Source organism: Cenococcum geophilum, assembly GCF_001692895.1.
Source record: "Cenococcum geophilum 1.58 unplaced genomic scaffold K441scaffold_86, whole genome shotgun sequence".
Classification (NCBI taxonomy): Eukaryota; Fungi; Ascomycota; class Dothideomycetes; order Gloniales; family Gloniaceae; genus Cenococcum; species Cenococcum geophilum.
The window spans coordinates 98,438-113,594 of record NW_027137644.1 but is presented as its reverse complement, the minus strand read 5'-3'; the positions used below and the strand labels follow the sequence as shown (position 1 = coordinate 113,594).

The window sequence follows — 15,157 nt, the reverse complement described above, 5'->3', positions numbered from 1 at the left end:
CGTACTGGAACCTTTCATTCGGTCAATTCTTACTGTTTCGCGACTTTCTCTTTCCCTCTCCCTCCCAGAGACGATTACAATCTCTAAGCAACAATGGATTGCATTCCCGTCCCTATTTGCTTCCAGTGCGGAACGTATGTTATCAAGAGTTTGCAAAGCTATCTAGCGAGCTGATTTGAATATTCAGTGATCAGAACCCTTGCCATTGCAAAGTGGTTGGCCCAACAATTGGCTTTTGTGTAACTGTTGTGATGGCTGTAAGTATTTACATCATCAATTTTCTCTTCCCGCTCCTACCCTCCAGCAATCCTCTATTCCGCTAACTGCATTAAATAGGTCTTCTGTTGGCCCGCTGCCATCTTCTGCTGTTGCTGCGCAACCGACACCGGCAAAGCGTACCACTCCCTATCGTGAAATGCCGGTACGGCCATTTTCTAATCTATATACACAGTGTCCTTGCAGCTCCCGTAGATACTGGGAATTCTATCAGCAATGCAATACCTTTTTGATGATTAACCTGATGAACCTCAGCTTACTGAGGTTCGGCTGAGTGAACAGCGGTTATGATATGGCAATAGCAACGAGAACATGACAATGACTGCTGTGGAGGTATTGTAGACTAGGCTATCCTTTTAGCGGCCATAGCTTCAGTGTCTTGGCCTGACTTATTACAGCATATTTAACTCTATGCTCATCCTAACACTAGTTTAAAATGCTGGAACTGAAGGGTGAATGGCTGCAGGAAGAAACGAGGTGAATCTCTAATATTAAGTGAATTTAAGTTCATGGATCTCCATTAGAATTAGAATGGACCAGTCACGTCTCTAATAAATTCTCTTAAGATTCGAGCTGCATAGTTAGAGCCTACGATTACAAACGTCCTCCAGAGCTCGAGCCTGCATCTTAGCCTCTCTCACTCACAATTTATGCCCTTCTGCTTATTGCAAAAGGCGACGAGTGGTCTTAACAGCCCTTGCACATCAGAACGAAATCTGTCACTTTGCAAGCGGTCAAGTTCCTGATGAATTAACGAAATACCCAAATTCACGAGTTCGACGGCCACGCCCTCAGAATCCCCACAACACACCAATCGCGCAGTCGCATACTATTTCCCTGCATTGAAAGACTTCCTAGCAGAGCGATATTCGCGCTCGAGTATCAGCGTATCAACAAGACACAATGGTTCAAACTCAGCACACCAATCCCATGGCGGAGGTTCTCGATGGTCATAAGTTTATTACCATCAATGGGGTCAGGTTAGGAAGTCCTGAGTACCTGTTCTACAATAGCGATGACAATTACGAGATGACGTGGAAAGAAGGCATGGAAGAAATTGAAGACTTCAACTGGCAACTAAATGATGAAGGACCGCAGGAGGGCAAGGTGCAACAGAGTAAGCCAATAGAACCCTCGAAAGAGCCATGCATATCTGGAGCTTGGGGCCAAATGCATTCAATGCATAGAGATGCGCCAATTTGCCAGAGAATGGCTATCAAAGCTCAAACAGGAGTGTTTCTAAGCCCCCAGCCTGAGCGTCATAGCATGGAGATGAAATCAGCTAAAACCCAGAGCGTGGATTACAAGCCAATGGGCTTGTCCGACTCCGAGATTGGATCTGAAGTACCGGTGAGCGAACCTAAAACTTTGGCGAACAGTAACTTAGATCATAATATATTTGCGCAGTATCAAACGGAATCTCTTCATGACGTAAAATCACCTTTGGTATGGTTGGAGAGAGCTGATGAGAGCAATAAAGTCATAGATGTTGGCCAGATCAGAAGCGGAAGCTTGGAGATCTCCCACAGCAAGCGTTATCAAGGCACTACCTCAGATAAACTTTCTTCTACCGTAGCAGCACGAGAAGCATCACTGGAGGCTTTGCGAAATTCGACTTTCAGTTCTTCTATCATCACATCCACAGAGCCAGGCATGTCTTCAAGCACGCCACAGCCAAATTTGCTGGCCTCAGCGGAGGAATACTCAGCATCAACAAACCTGTTTTCCCAAGGACATTTCCGTGATGGCATCAGACTACCACCACGGGTTCCATCTTACAACCCCATTACGCTAGCCGCATCTAATACGTTTAATGAAGATATCAATTCAAAGTCGCTTTCCAGCCAAGGACCAATCAATTTGGAAGCAGATGTGCCACGATCTGTGTTTGGCGGTATAAACTCAAAACATTCACAGACCGACCAAAATCCTCAGCTTGCTCCAATGCTAGGAAGCCCAATGAACTCTCCACGACAGATTTCTTTGGATAAAGTGAAATATCACACTAATTGTGATAGGCCGGCATCTACAGAAGGACATCAGCTGAAGAAACACATCTTTCGTCTAGACAAAGCAATTCAAACACCAGCAGTTACAAGACCACAAAGCCTGACCTCACCAGAAATCCCGAGACTCATATCTAGCTTGCGCGCGACAAGCAGCGGGCCGCTTAATATCGCAAGCGCTAGCCTAATTGATGAAACAGGCACATCGCCCACATACGCATCTTCACCACACTGGAGAATGTTCAACGAGGACGTACAGGAAGACCATGGCAGCTTCATCGTCGAGACGCCAACGACTGAGAGTGATCGCACGAAGGAAGATGTAGATTTGGATATGCCAAAAAGGAATCTTATCAGTCATTTCAATGAGATAGCTTATGCCGGCTCTGAAGCCAACGAACCTCCACAAAATATTGGCCCCATCTTGAGTAAAATTCCCGGCTTCGGATTCTTCGGGCTTGGTATCCCAACAGAAGATACTGGCATTGCCAACACGGTATCCGCAAGCAGAACACCCCACGGATCCGTGAAAGTGCGCAAGTCCAACCAAACAAGATATTCACCTCAACGAGAACCTATCGATTTGGGAAAGGTTGCCTCCGCCTCGCGCTCCATTGAAGTGACTATGAATGAAATTAATACTAAGGCTAGAGGCCTAGAAGAGCTGAGAAATGTGCTTCAAGAAAATCCAGTATTCTCGACACCTCCGGCTTCTAACTTTACTGTCAAAGGGGGTTTCAACCCTGTGGATTATTCTCTCAATACGAACGCTGAACTTCAAGCTATGATCGAAGAACGTAATATGCCTAAGCGACATGAAGGCAAAAACAACATGATTAAACGACTTCGAATGTGGGATGAGTACGGTATCTCACCAGAAACTTCTAGTCCAACAAAGTCTGCGCCCAAAAATCGTCGTAGTGCACTCCAATCCATGGTCAAAGAGCGAGGACTATCATTGAGAGAGAAAGAGAGCTCTTATAGACTTGCTAAGCGCATTGAAGCTCATGATAGGAAAACTAAAGCAAGTACGCCTGATAATGAAAATTCGAACGCTACAACAACAGTTCCGTACACTCCTCATCCAAATAAACCTGCTCAAACTTTACTGAACACACCTGGAAACATCCCCGGCGCTAGCATACTTTCAAGCCCAGCCTTTATCCCAATGACCTACGGGCCTGAAACTCGTGCCCAGCTTAGGCAGCTGCTCGTAGATCATAAACTCGACCCGGGTTCATTGAAAGACAACAAAAGCAAACTGCAACGAAAGTTGCAAGAAAATGATGTTGAATCCGCAGCCAACCACGACAAATTAGATACTCCTCAGATTGACGTGTTGATCAAGCAACGAGAGACTAAAGTACACTTGAAAGGTTCCAAGCTTGAAAGAATTCAGCTTTTGGAAGAGCTGGACTCAAGGCGAATACCGGCAGCCTTCACCACCCCTACCAAGTCTAGTGGAAAAGCGTCCATTGATGCAGGGACTCCAGGAATCCAGCTCGAAGAAAACAAAATCGTGACCAAGAAACCACTTGAACTAATCACTCAGGTTGCGAACGACTCAGTCAAGCTGCCTAGCGCTGGAGATTTCCCTAAAAGTGGGAACCTCATGGCCGAGTTAGAAAATAAGTCTACTGCCCATCCATATACGAACGAAGATGAACCTAGAGCGAACAAAACAGCTCATAGTAATAGCCGATACTCTTCTCCCTTGTCCGAGCTTTCCGATCGCGATTTTGGTTCATTATACTTGGCAGGAACCCGGGCTATACAAACACAGATGAGTCACGCGTCTCAGACTCCAGTAGCCCCGCCATCACGGGCAATTAGGAAGGCTAAGCTTGATTACAAAGTTAAACGCAGAGCAATTAAGAGAAGCCGCCCGAAAACCAAAGACAAGGATTTCAAAGCAGGCGAGGATTTTTCCTCTAACGAAGGTGCCTCAAGACGTAAGAAAAGGAGAACGGGCATCACTGGCAAAACTAAGCCGCATCCGAGCTCCATCACAGGACTGAGTATGAATTCAGACCATTTTTCTTCGAATAAAAGCAATGACGGACAGGTTGGACATATAACGGAATTGGTTCATTCGGGGGCAGTTGATCGGCTTGATAGTAGTAGTGGTGCAGACACCTTCGAGGTCCAAGCGGGAGAACATAGATCGCCAGGCAAACCGAGCGGTAGCAGGCAGTTCCTAGTCAGTGATACAGGCAACCTGCTTCCGGATTCGTAGGGCGGGGCTATTGATACGGATGGCGGCGGGAAAAACAATCCACGGGGTGAGCTCTGTGAATCTCCCGAGGTGTAATAGTAAAAAATGTGGTTCATGACAAATTTTTGCTTCTACCCTAAGCACTAATAATAGGTGATGTCCCAAACCCTGTTCGATCCAATTAACAGTGCAGCCTCTTATTATAAGAAGTTATGGCAATAGAAGGACTACTAGAACCCGAGTATAACACATTATTAGCTTATTAAACTTCGTTTATATTTCCTATCCTAATGTCTATTTCTTAAACTTTATTATCTACTTAAATATTAACGGCAGCTTCGTCTTTACATTTGTCCTATAGTGCTCACGATACTAGGCCTCGTGTTACTAAGAGTACTTGGGTCGACGGTTATATTATAGTACTTATATAAATTCATACTCTTTTAGTAAAACCCTGGCCAAATTTTAGGAAGAGATATGGATTTGTTTAGGTAACCGCGCATGCTCAGAGGTCTCAATAATCATTAGATTATTTACATCGATTATTGTTTATATCAATTATAATATAATCGAAATCGAAATCGAGGCCTTGATTATTTATATCGATTATATTGATTATGTAAATATATATAAGGGAGTTGGTGGAGGAGGAAGTTATAAGTTAGGCTCGGTATTAAGCAAGGATTCCCGCAATTATTAGCAGCTGTATCGATGTAAGCACCAAGAGGCCAATATTTTGGTGTAATCCCTTACAAAATCTGCTCTGCACGTGATCCTCATTTACGACACGTGATAAGCGCTCCCATCGCGTACTTTTGCTAAGCTGTCCTTTTTATCAACACCAAGCCTGCCACCAATATTACTACCAACTATGACTCCCCTAGTCTCCCCCCGCACCCGTAGCCAAAAAAGACAGCGAGAAGAAGATATAGATAAAGTTTCTGCCCTTAGCGAACACGATTCGCGCGAGTTTAACGACGTGACGGCTGCCCGCGACGACCCTTATCATCAAATTGGAATTCCACAGCTAAAACGGAAGAAGGAACGTGAGGATACAGTACTCTGGTCATATGCCCTTAATAAGCCTCCAAAAGGCCAGCCGGAGCGTGGCAACTTAGGTTAAGAACTGTTCTATTATAAGCGCTATAAAAAACAGTGCTCTAGCCTTACATTTGCTCGCAACCACCTATAGAATAAACACGGTATAAAAGTCCCCTTTAAGACGTTAAAAGTTGATAAAGCAACAAAGTCTACTATTAGCGCTTTATTTGATAAGCAGAAGGAGACAGCTGCTGGTAAAACAGACCTAAAAGTTAACAAGATCCTGCGAGATTCGGTGAACAGGAACGACTTTATAAACGCCCTTTGTTACCTTATAGTTATACGCAATCTTCCTTACATAATTATTAAGTGGCCAGAGTTTAGAGCCTTCCTCCACGTTTGCAATTATATAATTGACGACATCCTCTATAAACCTGCTAACTTGGTGCCTTTACTTATTAGTAAGACGTTTATAATATATAAGGATTTAGTAAAAACAAGACTTAAGAAGGCAATGTTAAAAGTCCACTTTACAACTAACTGTTGGACGGCTCTAAATAAGTCAGCTTTCCAGGCGGTAACTGCTCACTTTGTTGACGAAGCTGGCCACCTTTCGAAGGCGACGCTTGCTCTACGGGAGCATAAGGAGTCTCACGGTGGTGAGCAGCAGGCAGAGGTGTTGATCAAGGTGTTGGACGAATTTAATATCAAGGAGAGCCAGATTGGCTACATAACAGGTACGCTTTATTAGCCTAGATCTATTAAATTCTATTAAATTCTTACCTATTTAGCGGTAAACAGGTAACAATCACGGTAGTAATAATAAGCTCTGCCGTTTAATCCAAAAGCGCTTCCCGTCCTGGTTAGCTACTCAACACCAAATTCGATGTATGGGCCATATAATCAACCTCGCTGTTTAAGCCTTTCTTTTCCATAAAGATAAAGAAGCCGTTGAGGTTGTAATCTAGGCAGCTAAACAACTTTAACGCGAAGAGCAACTGGCAAATATTCATTCAGAATATGAGTATAATCAAGACGAAGCTACACAGGCTAAATGGCGAGAAATTGGAGCCCTTGGTAAAGTCCATAATATCGCTGTGTGGTTAAGGCGTTCAACGGAGCGATATCAAGCCCCCCCGGCGCTTGCTAAGAAGATGCTTTCTCATAATAATGATACAAGGTGGAACTCATAGCTCACCATACTGGAGTCAGCTATTGAGCTTAAAAACGCTATTTGTGTCTTTATTGACAAAAACTAGGACTCTATGCAGAAGGATAACCTCAGCCGCGATAAATGGGATACCGTCCGCGAGACTATCGCTATCTTAAGGCCTTTTAAGGATACAACGAAGTCCTTGGAAGGCGACTTAACAACTCTAGATAAGGTTCTACGGAGCATGGATTTCCTTATTAAACACGTTAAAAGCTAGTAGGAGGAACACGCTGCTGACGCAAACCTCTCCGCGTCGCTTTTGACTATATGGTTTGCTTTTAATAAGTACTATAAGCTGACTAACAAGACTCCTACCTACGCCTCTGCGCTTCTTCTTAATCCAACACTTTAAAAGAGATATCTAGATAATCACTAGCAGGCGTTAGAGGAGCGAGATCCAGGTACAATTGAGCGGGCAATTAAGGCAGCACGGAGCCTTTAGAAGAAAGAGTACAAATATAAGCCAGTTAACGGTGAGCAAGTTTAGCAAACTGATCCAGATCTTATTAAGAACGCCTATAAGAGGTGGAAGTATAAAAAGCAGCTAGAGCGAGTCTCTACCGATAATGAATTTAAGCGCTTTATTACAGTAAGTTAAAGCTCCCTTTTGCAACACCTTCCTGCTATTCACAATAGCTGACGTCACTGGCTTTTGGCAGGCAACTCCTCTAGCTTCAATTGCCGACTCCTCCCTTAGCTGGTGGCTTAAGCCTTCGCAACAAAAACTCTGGCCAAGACTCTCACATATAGCTATTGATATCCTCTCTATACCTGCTATGTCAGCCGAATCCGAGCGAGTCTTTTCCGGTGCACGTCAAACAATATCATGGCAACGCGCAAGGCTTAGAGCGGAGGTAGTGGAACAAACGGAGTGCTTAAAGAGCTGGATTCGTCAGGTAGTAAAGGCAGGTGGCTTTATGACAGTCGACGTGGCCACTGAGGTATTAAATATTGAAGGACTAGATAAGGCAGAGGGCAATACAGCTAACAACTCAATTAAGTTGCCAGAGGATAAATGGGAATACAACTGACACCAGAAGTCTATCACCGACTTCCTCTTTCGGAAGTCTTGCAGACACGGCAGCAATTGGCAGTAAGTAGAGACTTCCGCAGGCTTTTTACTATACTGAAGCGCTTCTGCTGACTTATCCTTTATATATTAGGTAGTCGTTATATAATAATTATAATCGATATAATATAATCGAAATTGAAGGCCTTGATTATTAAATAATTGAAATCTAGGTGATGATTATGATTATATCGATTATTGAGACCTCTGCGCATGCTCAACAGCTGGGCTTCAGTGCTACTGTCAGATATGGCTGTTCTCAGGGTGGCAAATCAATCAACTCAACTCAACTGGGGCTTCAAATCGATTGAATTGAAAGCTTTATAAGCAGAGAGCTTAGTTAATTGAATTGATTGAATCAATATTAAAGTCTTGGCAACTGGTTCAACTGAGTTCAACTAGTGTAGTAGTTAGCAACTATCACGAGTTCCTGGCATAGAGCTGATGCGGGACGACCTACCTAATGACGCCTAAATCATTTCCTATTGCCCTTCCTGTTGCCTGGCTCTCAATATAGGTCTATTACAAGTCTCGGCATGGTGTTAACTCACCTAACAGAGTAAAAAATGGGCAATGCTCGGGTAAACTATTTTAGTGGGCGAGAATAAGGAGAATAAGATTTAGAGCATTACTCTATATAAACTCTAGTAATATTTTCTATACAATATCAAAGCTTTAATATTCTTTAACCAACTCAACTCAATCGGAGCCTCCAAATTGATTGAATTGCCAAGCCAGCGGACCCCCAGTTGGTTGAATTGATTGAGTCTTGGCACCCAACTCAACTCAATATTGAAGTCTCGTTGATTGATTTGCAACCCTGGCTGTTCTTGACGTGAATACTTGGCAATATCAGTCACTTACGCCAATGGTTTTTATTATGTAGTGTCTGTAGCCGAGACAGAAGCGTTAGCGCAAGTTCGCTTCCTAGCCGGCAAGACATCGAATTAAAGTGCAGTGGCGGACAGGATCCGCACAGTAACACTTGGCAGTAACTTTACTGTCCGAATCTTCTGCCAAGTTAGTGGCCTAACGGGCGGTAAGGGGGGCTAAGGCACTATTTAGAACCTATTTTAGCCTCCCTGACCTACCCCTTGCCAGACTTGCTATTAAGCAAGCAAGCCAAGCCGGAAAGCCTTGGCTTGCTGGCTTGAAACTTTTCGCACCTGAAGCTGGCTTGCTTGGCTTGATAGGTCGAAACAGTCGGCTTGCTTGGCTTGCTTGAAGGCTTGCTTAATTTTATATATATTTTGGAGTAATATACAAAATTAAGCCTCCCAGCCACCGATTTGGCCAAAAAGCTCCTCTATAGCCCCGATTTATAGTCATTATAATATAAGATAGCATAGAGATAACGTAATGAGGAAGTTCGCGTGACTGAGGATGTCTATCGCAAGGCTTGGCATGGTGGTGAGGAAGGTTTCAATAGGAAGGCTTTGGTAGGAAGATCCTGCTATTAACTCCAACGGTTAGCTATTAATTATACTAATCCCGGTAAACTTGTTACCTTATCTACTAGATCCTTAAAGCCTATTCTTAAATAGCTGCGATTGTACTGCAAAGCAGCAATAATATTAGGGCAAAGCTTCAAGAGACGCAGTTCTAGTAGATCACCAGCTTCACCGAACGCCCGTTCGCAGTCGTCGCTTATAGCCAGTACAGTTAATATATTAAGAGCCATCCATGCAAGCTTCGGCTGAGTAGTTCGCCAATAGGTAATCGTCTGGTAGTGGCGGCAGAGTCTTCTAAGCTTCGTATTCGTCAGACGCGTCAATAGAGCTTTAAGCCACGCGGCTGGTGTGTTACCTAAATAGTCCTGTTTGCTCTATTTGCATACTCAGAAATATCCAAAATCGTTCATCTACAAAAATCTATTATGAACTTCAGATCTCTACCAAAATTATATATATATATATTTCCTATCAAGCGGGCAAGCAAGCAAGCAAGCAGGCCCTCTTTTGGCTTGCTGGCTTGCCCAAATCAGGCCCTTCGGCTTGCTGGCTTGCTTGATTACCAATCAAGCAAGCCAAGCAAGCTGTCAAGCCAGCTTGCTTAATAGCAAGTCTGCCCCTTGCCTAGGGTAGTTAAATTTAGCCCTACTATTTCCATCTGTACCCTTGTCTCTGCTCCCTGTTATGCTTCTAATAAGAATATAAGCAGAGATGTAAGTGAGTGGAGACGCAAGTGGAGACGCGAGCAGAGACGCGAGCAGAGACACGAGCAGAACACGAGCAGAGACATGAGCAGAACACGAGCAGAACACAAGCAGAGATACCGGCGGAGACATCGGCAGAGGTAGAGAGTTGTAGAGATGCAGACTCAGAGGTTGTAGTTATAAGGGGTAACTAAAAAGGGAACGTTAAAGCTTAAGCACCGTCCACCCCCCCCCCACTTCCTTCTCTGCTTCTCCTTCCCCCACCTCCTACTTCTCTCTTAATTCTGCCCGTGTTTCTATTAGTGCCTCTACTTATATCTCTACTTATGTCTATGCTTATATCTCCTTACGGGTTTCTTTACACGTCTTATTAGGTAGCAATGCAAAGACGTAGAAACGTAGAGATACAGAGATATAGAGACGTAGAGACGTAGAGACGTAGAGACATAGATGTAGGCTAGAGGCAGGGAGGTGTAGAAGCAAGGAGTTATAGAGGCAGGGAGGCATAGAAGCAGGAGGGTGTAAAGGCAAGGGGGCACAAAGGCGTATAGAGAACACTAAAATATAAGCTCTAAGCCACTGATTTTACACCGGCGGAATTAAAACTTGGCGGAAGGTTTGGACAATAAAGTTACTGTCCAGATCTTGTCCGGGCAGTGATACTCTTGAGAATTGAACGGAATACTTACCCGTTTTACAGTTTAAAGGAAACGACCTAAAGAGCTGGTGTCGTGCTAGATTGAAGGGATAAACATGGTAGTATATGACGAGTTTAAAAAGAGGAAAAACAAGAAGGCGAGAGGGAGTCGAGGTGATTAGGACAATATGCTTGCATATAGTTAAAGTTTGCGACACCCGAACATGATTTCATGTTGTCCCCATACCACCAGTCAGCTGGGTCTGCACCACACTGTTCCCTTGGCGTAGTGATATTAATCCTCTACTACCCTCCCCACCTTCGTTTTCTGTCTTCGCTACAAAGTTCCGTCGAGCACGCCGTACAGTAATCCAGGCAATCAAAGCGAACACTGCAAGACAGAGCTCAAACCCGGTCAGAACTAAAATACAGCCGTCAGCTCCGTTCGACTGGCTGTGACAGTCCATTTGCAATGATAGCACCTCTGTCTGCGCCGGTATAGAATAACACGTGACTTTACAGGAAAATTACTCCAACACCAGTCGCCGTGCCCCAACTTAGCAATGGCATAACTTTTGTCTCTTTTACTGATAGGGACAGTGAATCTGACGAATGGAAAAGTAAGGAAATCTTAAAACGAAGAGGAGCAAAGTCACACGTACTCTTGCCGACATTGTTCTCGCCGCTCCCAGCCGTTGCAAACTGAATAATCAAGAGCACAGGAATGATGGGCAGAAGAGGAAGTAGGAGAAGGAGATATAGGCGTGGCTTCGCAGGAACTAGCGGGTTGGGAGACATTTGGGGCGCCTGGTGAAGCATTTGGAATATATGCGGAAGGTGAGACGGAGGATCGCGTTTGGAATAGTGATGCCGGAGGACCACTATCCGGCCATGGAGAAGGTAAAATTGGAAATGAGCTGTGAGAATGGCCCTGAAAGCGGGACCACTATATAACAGGTTGGAAAAGTCGTTCGTGATAAGAAAGAACAGGTGAAGATCGGGGGATTGCTCCCCTGACTCTTCGCGGAGTTCGCGTGAAGTCGCTAAGTTGCGGTACGCGCTTGAGTTCTCGCGACCTCCCGAGGTCGCTGACTCGCCTCCTTCCAATCTCCGAATGTGCACCCAACAGCGTGCCACAGCTGGGTTTCGGCTCGACTATGTATTTCTACTGTGCCACGCGGCCAAAAGGTGTGGCGAACACCAGGGTATGCGCCTAGGCCGGCGATTGGGTGCGGAGAAGAGCGAGGAGCAAGGGCTGAGCATTCTGCTAGGTACCGAAAGGTGCGAGCTTTTAATCACGACCACCTACGCATAGGGAACGAAATGTTGGAAACGCCGAGCTCATTGGCTATTTTCTCTTCTCTATTTCCCTTCTGGAGCTGGAAATAAAGTGTCCTCTAGGCGTTCCCGTATCCCTTCGACTGGTGGATTTAGTCCTACAGTTATCGATAAGAGCCAGCCAATAGAATCAACAGGATCAAGGCTCCGTGATTAAATCTGCGAGGTCATAGAACTCAATCTTTGGAGTTAAGTCGCTCTATATAAGAGACCTAACACTTATCGTTTCTAGTAAAAAGAGCAGCCAAATAGAGTTCTTAGCGCCATGGTTATTAAAATTCGCGAGATATAAGGGCTGTAACGGGACTACTGTTACAAGCGCTACGCGGTACGCGTAGCTGTTCCTTTTCTTACTTAGCGTCATCGGCAGATGGTTTATCCGCCCCGACGCTCCTATATAGATCCAGCCACGACAGCCGTACGTAGCTATCAATTCTTCGGATCTGATGCCTGTTCATCTAGCGTTCGCATGTGATACTTCGTCATCGTGACAAGGGCTTAAAGTAGGGCAACGGCTACGGCTACGGGCGGGGGGGTTCTTTTGCTTCCCGAGTCGGTAGAATCAAATATTAAGTTAGTAGTACGAGGTCTATATTATTAGAAGTACGATTAGTAGGTATAGTTAATTAATGTAATTGATTGAATCTAAGTAGATTATACGCGTACTTTGATTCTGGAGTTTTGGTGTTCTACGCACGGTCCAACTTTCATAGGAAGGGATATGCTCGGCGTCATGTCTCCGGATTTATTAGCCTGCCTGCTTTCTTCTGCTGCAGAGATTAGTATGAGAATAGTACACGAGGTAAGACATCTACGGCGAGAAAGGTTGAAACACGTTGTCTTTCCAGATTTATCTATTTGCTTTTCCGGCCATCTCTAGGTTAATAAAAATCCATGAGTTACAATTTCTAACGATGAGGTTCAAGGGCTGGAAGCATGAAATATTCCAATGGATCGGTAACTCGGTAAAAGTACTGTTTAATGGCATTCCCAAATTGCTCATCTCCATGGCTATTTCTTTTTTTTCAGCTCTTGAAACATTTTCTTTTTGCATGTGCTGGGAGCACTGCCGTCTCCTCTGTAAGCTAATATATGTTAGCTCGTGCGGACGGAAACGTTCAATCATCTTGCCCAACCGACAAATAACTTTGTGCAGAAGCATTGAGACCATCATATATTACCTAGACTCTCTTTGGGGCATGATATTCATCTCAGTAAATAATTCCCTGGTTCCAGAAATATACACGCAAGAAGCTAAGTATCTGTCGTGGAAAATCCATAGTCTAACCAAAACTTGATGCCTCAGAAATCTCATAGTTAAGCCCTTTATAGTATCATTATAAAATAGCAATCCCATATCTAATTTGTCGCATTTGAAGACTAGATGACCTTTCAACCTCTATATTTCTCCGTATCAATGAATCCCACGCCATCAATATAATTTGAGCGATTCCTCTAACGATAAGGCGTAGATGTTCAAAGAATAGCGTTCTCGCGCCTCGTCCTGTAAACATCCATAACGCTGGGTCCAAATGCTACGATAAAGTCAGCTCATGCCCACAGCTGTACACGCCCTCACCCACTCACACTCTCCCTACCTACGTTTGTCCTCATCCAAAAGCCTTCCTCGCATGCCTCCCTTCTCTCGATAACCCGGTTAAGTTCCTCGCCCTCACTTCCCTCATATATACATCCTGCTCGTGCGATCGATGCTGATCTGGAGGCATATCCCCAAAACCCATAAGCCTGTGTATGGTATAACCGCAAACGACTAGAGCGGAAGCTCCAAGCATGACAAGAACGACGACGGCTGCGGGAGGAACAGTTGTCATTGTGGATTTGGCTTCGGGACAAGAAATCTGTAAAGCGTATGTATTTGGTGGTGTTAATTCGACTGAAGATATCGTGGGACAACGATTGTTAGCGAGGGGCAATGAGACAAAGACGATAGGAAGAAAATCGGTAATTGGGCCCATTCTAATACTAAATTTGTTGCTCTTCATTTATATGACTTGAATCTTACCCCAAACCTCGTCCTATTCGGGCATCTGTCGTATACTAACCCTTTTCAGCACTAGCGACCTGCACATCTCATTGGTGCGCTCGTAAACTGTAACCTTGACTGCCCAATCCGGCTCCCTTGTATGGCAGGCCAAGGCTTCGTGTGTGAACGCGTAGGGCTGATACTAACATTACTCAGTGGGTAAAGCAGGCGACCTGGGTTATCTCGGACCCAGACGATCATCCAATCAGCTTGGATGATAATCGTCTGGTATGCGTTCGGGGAAATAGTAGAAGCGAGCGGCGATTCGTATGTAATTCGAGGCCTTCATGNGTAGAGCCGTTGTGCAGAGCCTCGTGCAGAGCCCCGTGTAGAGTCTCGTGCAGATTATCTCATAAATCCGACGCTTCGCAGAAGATTTAGGTGACTCGGGGGGCTACGCACTAACTCCTGCGAACTCCTAGACCAATCAGAACCGTAAACTAGTTTCAGCCCTCTGCGCACGTGCCTCACAGGCGAGTCACCCCTCGCCCGTACCTTGCGGCTCTATAACTATCTACTCGGGTTTCACCTGACACTGCCCCCCCCTTTAAAAAGGATTATCCCCGATCCTTTACGTGCTTAAGCCTTAATAAAACCCCATAAAAATCCTTAATAGGGAAAAAATTAGAGGGAAAAAGCGTCCTAATTTTACGTATAGAGAGGTGTTAGGTGATAGAGTTATCTCGTATATATATTGTTCCGCATAGCCATGCCTAGCATCTTGCCAGTTACTTGCTTACCTTTTGGGGTTTGTCTAGTAGCTAAGTGGTGCGGAGCTTGTCATCTTATAAGAGGTAGGTAGTATATATACGCGGCGTAAAGATATTAAGGAACTTCGACTATGCAGTTGAAGTTATCTAATTAGTTACCTTACTAATACTTTCCCGCTTTTAACTAAGCTAATAGTAATTTTCTATCCCTAGGATAGAAAATCCTAATTAACCCATTTAATAGTTAGAGCTCTATACCGCCGCCTAAATTCGGTAAACTATTTGTTAGGTAAAACCTAAGTAGATGGTTATATAGCCGCAAGGTACGGGCGACTCGCCTATAAGGCACGTGCGCTACCTTTATTCAGCATTGAATAAAGCGCTGTTTAAACAGGCTGACTGGAAACCGTATTTGCCCGTTAGTGAGCTTTCACCGCGCACTTCAACATGATT

The 15,157-nt window shown here is 44.5% G+C and overlaps 5 protein-coding genes across 5 annotated transcripts; 2 read left to right on the top strand and 3 right to left on the bottom strand.

Annotated features, from left to right (window-relative positions):
- Nucleotides 1–93: 93 nt before the first annotated feature.
- Nucleotides 94–509, top strand: K441DRAFT_594199 (uncharacterized protein; the record flags this gene model as incomplete). The annotated part of the gene is made up of 4 exons (XM_067644944.1): nucleotides 94–134; nucleotides 188–257; nucleotides 337–395; nucleotides 452–509. 4 exons carry the CDS (start codon nucleotides 94–96, stop codon nucleotides 507–509), a joined length of 228 nt encoding a protein of 75 aa, XP_067496907.1.
- Nucleotides 510–2,143: 1,634 nt separating this feature from the next.
- K441DRAFT_670812 (uncharacterized protein) lies at nucleotides 2,144–4,616 on the top strand. The gene has a single exon (XM_067650330.1). It carries the CDS (start codon nucleotides 2,236–2,238, stop codon nucleotides 4,516–4,518), a length of 2,283 nt encoding a protein of 760 aa, XP_067496906.1. The 5' UTR covers nucleotides 2,144–2,235; the 3' UTR covers nucleotides 4,519–4,616.
- A 4,417-nt stretch (nucleotides 4,617–9,033) lies between these two features.
- Nucleotides 9,034–9,517, bottom strand: K441DRAFT_670811 (uncharacterized protein). The gene is made up of 2 exons (XM_067650329.1): nucleotides 9,328–9,517; nucleotides 9,034–9,273 (listed from the first exon to the last, which is right to left on the bottom strand). Exons 1-2 carry the CDS (start codon nucleotides 9,499–9,501, stop codon nucleotides 9,208–9,210), a joined length of 240 nt encoding a protein of 79 aa, XP_067496905.1. The 5' UTR covers nucleotides 9,502–9,517; the 3' UTR covers nucleotides 9,034–9,207.
- Nucleotides 9,518–10,530: 1,013 nt separating this feature from the next.
- K441DRAFT_670809 (uncharacterized protein) lies at nucleotides 10,531–11,647 on the bottom strand. The gene is made up of 2 exons (XM_067650328.1): nucleotides 11,275–11,647; nucleotides 10,531–11,033 (listed from the first exon to the last, which is right to left on the bottom strand). The coding sequence occupies exons 1-2, from the start codon at nucleotides 11,429–11,431 to the stop codon at nucleotides 10,843–10,845; spliced, it is 348 nt and encodes a 115-aa protein (XP_067496904.1). The 5' UTR covers nucleotides 11,432–11,647; the 3' UTR covers nucleotides 10,531–10,842.
- A 1,529-nt stretch (nucleotides 11,648–13,176) lies between these two features.
- On the bottom strand, nucleotides 13,177–14,291 carry K441DRAFT_670807 (uncharacterized protein). The gene is made up of 2 exons (XM_067650327.1): nucleotides 13,553–14,291; nucleotides 13,177–13,485 (listed from the first exon to the last, which is right to left on the bottom strand). The coding sequence occupies exon 1, from the start codon at nucleotides 13,924–13,926 to the stop codon at nucleotides 13,561–13,563; it is 366 nt and encodes a 121-aa protein (XP_067496903.1). The 5' UTR covers nucleotides 13,927–14,291; the 3' UTR covers nucleotides 13,177–13,485; nucleotides 13,553–13,560.
- Between the last annotated feature and the right edge of the window lie 866 nt (nucleotides 14,292–15,157).

Excerpts from the sequence above, each read along its gene's own strand:
- K441DRAFT_670812 (XM_067650330.1), top strand. The coding sequence starts at position 2,236 with ATGAACTCTCCACGACAGATTTCTTTGGATAAAGTGAAATATCACACT.
- K441DRAFT_670811 (XM_067650329.1), bottom strand. The coding sequence starts at position 9,501 with ATGGCTCTTAATATATTAACTGTACTGGCTATAAGCGACGACTGCGAA. Across the intron at positions 9,274-9,327 it reads TTAAGGATCTAGTAGATAAG|CAGGATCTTCCTACCAAAGC; the intron begins GTAACAAGTTTA and ends TGGAGTTAATAG.
- K441DRAFT_670809 (XM_067650328.1), bottom strand. The coding sequence starts at position 11,431 with ATGCTTCACCAGGCGCCCCAAATGTCTCCCAACCCGCTAGTTCCTGCG. Across the intron at positions 11,034-11,274 it reads CGAGAACAATGTCGGCAAGA|TTCTGACCGGGTTTGAGCTC; the intron begins GTACGTGTGACT and ends GCTGTATTTTAG.
- K441DRAFT_670807 (XM_067650327.1), bottom strand. The coding sequence starts at position 13,926 with ATGGGCCCAATTACCGATTTTCTTCCTATCGTCTTTGTCTCATTGCCC.